Source organism: Gorilla gorilla, chromosome 1 (assembly GCF_029281585.2).
Source record: "Gorilla gorilla gorilla isolate KB3781 chromosome 1, NHGRI_mGorGor1-v2.1_pri, whole genome shotgun sequence".
Taxonomy (NCBI): Eukaryota; Metazoa; Chordata; class Mammalia; order Primates; family Hominidae; genus Gorilla; species Gorilla gorilla.
The window spans coordinates 97,397,475-97,402,343 of record NC_073224.2 but is presented as its reverse complement, the minus strand read 5'-3'; the positions used below and the strand labels follow the sequence as shown (position 1 = coordinate 97,402,343).

At 43.5% G+C, this 4,869-nt stretch overlaps 1 protein-coding gene across 1 annotated transcript; it reads left to right on the top strand.

Moving 5' to 3' along the window:
- Positions 1–3,733: 3,733 nt before the first annotated feature.
- Positions 3,734–4,669, top strand: LOC101127908 (olfactory receptor 10J4). Its single transcript, XM_019025140.3, has one exon. The coding sequence runs from the start codon at positions 3,734–3,736 to the stop codon at positions 4,667–4,669; it is 936 nt and encodes a 311-aa protein (XP_018880685.3).
- The last annotated feature ends 200 nt before the right edge of the window (positions 4,670–4,869 follow it).

The window sequence follows — 4,869 nt, the reverse complement described above, 5'->3', positions numbered from 1 at the left end:
TTCTAATTTCAAAGAGCTACATATTTAAATAGCTACCAGGAGAACTATAAAGAAGAGACATTGACAAAAAAGGCCCAAGATTAACTGATTATTTCAAGGTCTTGATAAGACTTGCTGCCCAACTTTAAGCCTTCATTTAGCTGCTCCCCAAAGGATTTCAAACAGTCCTAACGAAGTTATGCACTGGCCATTCTCAAGCAGTGATAAATATGCCGTAAATTCATCTCTTGCCTGTGGGACTTGGGATCTTAATAGCTTATGAGCTCAAGTATTTCCAGTTTCTGTTGGGTAAATGTTTGAGGGCCTTAAGAGAGATTATGTGGAATTGAACTGAATGCCTGGCAACTCTTCCATGCTTGTCAGTCTCTCCCAGCTTACTTGGCTTGTCAAAGACACCACAATAAACTGTCCTGCTTTCAAATATTTATTTCTCAGTATGCTGGTACTTAGAGAGTCTCTAAGAGAAAGATACAAACTGGGCACCAGAACTAGGAATTACTGAAGAGCCCAAGTCTTAGGGTATCCTGGGGGATTTGATATCCAATTCTCTTCCAACCTTCAGAAAGGCCCATCTTGGGCTCACCTTCTAAAAGGAAAGCAAGGATGGGTCAGTTGATGGACTAAGTGCTGGAGAGAGAAAGAGGGGGCTACAGAAATTACTTCAGTAAAGCTCTTCCTTCTGATCTCCTCAAGGAGAAGGTGCTCAGCTTTTTGTGGGTAACACACAGGGGTAGCCAGGTACTGCAAAGCAGGCAAAACTGGCTTACACTACAGGTGTAGTGTTCCCAGTTTCTGCTGTATTCCATGTTCCTAGCATGTGAGAGACATTCTTTGAGTATTTGCTGAAGAAATCAGTAAATGAATGAGTCATGGTTCCCACAACATTCAAACTGAAGAGACCTCAGAGGTAGGTCCTTCAGCAGTTAGGACAGAGAGACCCTGGAGTGTGAGTGATTTGTCTCACGACGCTGCATCCTTAAACATGATTGGTTCTGAGGCCCTCCCCATAATGCGATCATGAGGCATGAGTCCTCTTCAACCACGGAGCAGTCCAGGACCTTATGCTGATGCAAAGACTTCATTCCTGTGGGAAAAACCAAGATTGTCTAAGTACTAGCTGTATGATTGTTGATGAGCCACTTTTATAATGAGATCCCCAGACATCACAGTGTTTGGATTGTGCTATTGCTGCCTTGCAGACAGTCACTGTGGTTTTGGGGAGAGGGACCCCAGAGTCCTAGGGCACAGGAGAATGGTCCTCTTGGGCAGCCAGCAATTCAGACTTAAAGGGACAGGGCAATGGGGAGGTGCAGGAGAGCCTGGTGCTGCTTTCTGTATGTTTGTTACTCCCAGATCTGACTGATCAGGGAGATAAATTAACTGAAAGGTCCTGGTAGGTTCTGTTTTATTTCTAGTCCTCCAGTTCGGAAGATTCTCTGTGTGCTGTGTCTGCCACAGTACAATGGGAGTCCTGGAAATTCTAGTTTCAAGCCTCACTCTCCTGAATCCTGAATAAGCCTCCGTCCTGCCCAGTGATATGTAAGTCACATTTCAGGACTTGACGCAGGGATTCTTGTTCTGTAACTAAATGTGACCTCGTGGCCCTCATCTCATAACCTCATGACCCTCATCTCTCTCTTTTATCTCCTGAGATAATTATCAAGTGGAAAAAATGAATATACAGCTATGTCACAAAACTTAGGAATCAAAAAGCATAAATAGTGAAAAAAATCACCCAGAAAGGATAATCTGGGTACCAGCCTTAAGGAAGGCAAAGCTTCCAAAGCCTAAATGCCTTATCCAGCATATTCTCATTGAAATGCTGTCCAGTCTCCACAGCCCTCAACAAACCATCTCCATCCCAAATTGTGACACTCAGCATTTCTTCATAGCAGTCTCTGAGATAGATATTAGCACAGTCTTCATCTTACAAGTGAAGAAGTTGAGGCCTAGAGAGGTGATAACTGTTTCCAAGGTCATATATGAGTAAGTGGGGCTTGGGTTTGACCACAGAGGTATTTAACTCCAGACTACCCTGCCCCCAATTCCCACACATTTCAAAATCTAGAGTTGGAAGAGAAGTGAGTATGGAAAGTAAAGACTGGACCTTTCAACAGGGATTGAAGAAATTAATGACAGCAACCATCCATGAACATGAAAAAAAGAAAGAGAGCAAAAGAATTATGGTGTGTGTGTGTGTGTGTGTGCGCGCATGTTTGGGTGGCCAAGCATACAAATGGAACCCAGAGTTATGGGGAGTGGGGATGGGAAGGACAGAAGAAGGGAGGAAAGCAGAAATTTAGTGTAGTATTTGCCTGCTATGTATCAGGAACTGCACTTGGCAATTTACATACAGTAATTCATATGGTCTCCATAGCAACACTATGAAGTAGATATTATTATTCTATTTTGTAGATGAGCAAAAGGAGACAAATGAAACGAGCAAAGAAAATCAGACATCCCTCCATTTACACTGGGGTTAAAGCCAGAGATTATTATGAACTTAAATATTTTGTTGTTTCTATTGCTGTTGTCTTATAGTTACTAGTGTTTTAAATCTATAAAAAACCTTCCAAGCCTACATTGTGTTTAGAGACTAAAAAATAGAAGCAGAAGCTACCCTCCACACGGAACGGGGAGACTCGGGTATTAAACACATAATATTTGGGGATATTGGAAGAAAGCAGGACTGAAAAGAGAAGTGGCTACACACCACAGAATGTTCTAGGTCAGCACACTGGACTATCCACACAGGAGAAAAGGAGTGTCTCCTCTCACTTCCTTATCCCAGACACCGGCCACTGTGAATTTGAACCTTGAGAGAAGGCAGTGCTTTCTACCTTGACTTACCAAATGGAAGCCCTTCTGAACAGAGATGGAGCAAGTTTTGAGGAGAGGGACTCCAGAGTCCTGGGACACAGGAGAATGGTCCTCTCTTGACTTCCCAGGAGTGCGCCTCACACAGCCATCTGTCCTTGGCTTGAACTCATTCACTCTTTAGGTATGTCCCTTTGCACTGGCCTTTGACGAGCAATGTGCCATTGGTGATTTAAACCAGGTGAGTCTGAGTAGAGTTTCAGGCCTGGGCACACGTATTCAGTACTTTCTCTGGTCTACATCTACTTCTAGTCAAACCAGTTAGGGGTCTCCAATACATACAGTCTCTGACTTTATAATAGTGTGAGAGTGATATGCATACAGAAGAATTTATACTTCAAGTACCTATACAACCGTTTGGTTTTTCACTTTCAGTACAATATTCAAAAATTACCTATGATATTCAACACTTCATCATAAAATAGACTTTGTTTTAGGTGATTTGCCCAGTTGTAGGCTAATGCAAGTGTTCTGAATACATTTAAGGTAGGCTAGGATAAGCCATGATGTTCAGTCAGGTGTATTAAATGCATTTTTAACATGATATTTTCAACGTATGATGGGTTTATCAGGATGTAGCCTCATCATACATTGAAGGGCATCTGTACTCCCTTTACACATTTACTTCCTGTCAACAGACACATACTACATCTGTCCCCCAGTCTCAGGGCCCAGAGAACCTTGATGGGTCCTTCAGTACTTGCCTGTGTCTGAATGTTGACAGCATCTGAAACCCAGAGCTACACGCCATTTCAGTGCCTGCACATGGCTGATGACGATCCTGGACCAGCCTACTGTTTCCAGCCTGGATGCTCAACGTTCCCACTTCATCTCTTTCAGACTCAGATTCTCCTCAATGCCAAGGCCCAATTTCATGCCTGTGACAGAGTTTACATTTGAGGGTTTCTCCATTTTTGAGTGGCATCACAGACTCATCCTCTTTGTGGTCTTTTTGGTCTTGTACCTTTTGACCCTTGCCAGCAATGCTATCATCTTGACAGTTATCCGCCTTAACCATCAACTTCACACGCCCATGTATTTCTTCCTGAGTGTGCTCTCTATTTCTGAGACCTATTATACCGTGGCCATCAACCCCCAAATGCTGTCCGGTCTCCTCAGTCCTCAACAAACCATCTCCATCCCAGGCTGTGCCACTCAGCTCTTTTTCTATCTCACTTTTGGTGTCAATAAATGCTTCCTGCTCACAGCCATGGGGTATGACCACTATGTGGCCATCTGCAACCCTCTACAGTACTCAGTCATCATGGGCAAAAAGGCTTGTATACAACTGGTCAGTGGATCCTGGAACATTGGCCTGAGCACAGCTATCATTCAGGTGTCTTCTGTATTCAGCCTTCCCTTCTGTGTTGCTAATCTCATCTCCCACTTCTTTTGTGATATCCAGCCCATAATGAAGTTCGCCTGTGCAGACACTACTATCAAGGAGTTTATTACTTTGCTCATCAGTCTCTGTGTCCTTGTTCTGCCCATGGTCTTGATCTTCATCTCCTATGTCCTAATTGTCACCACCATCCTCAAGATTGCATCAGCTGAGGGCCGGAGAAAGGCCTTTGCTACTTGTGCCTCACACCTCACAGTGGTCATTGTCCACTATGGCTGTACTTCTTTCATCTACCTAAAACCCAAATCCCAAAATTCCCTGCAGGACAGACTTATCTCTGTGACATACACTGTTATTACTCCTCTGCTGAACCCTGTTGTATACAGCCTGAGGAACAAAGAGGTCAAGGATGCCTTGCTCAGAGCTTTGGGCAGAAGGCCTCTCTCTTAGGTGCTGGTCAGTTCAATAACAATCAAAGAAAAAGAGTTTGATGAGGTGTCACAGTGAGAGGGACAATAAGATGAGAGATACTGTGAAAGCACCAGGTGGCTGATCTAGGCAGCATCTAGGAATCTATTCCCCTCATAGATTGAAAAAAGGAAGAAAAATATTAATGAAAAAAAGAAATAGATGGATTTGCCAAGTCAGAT

Bases quoted from the DNA above. Each gene is read 5' to 3' on its own strand.
- LOC101127908 (XM_019025140.3), top strand. From the start codon at position 3,734: ATGCCAAGGCCCAATTTCATGCCTGTGACAGAGTTTACATTTGAGGGT.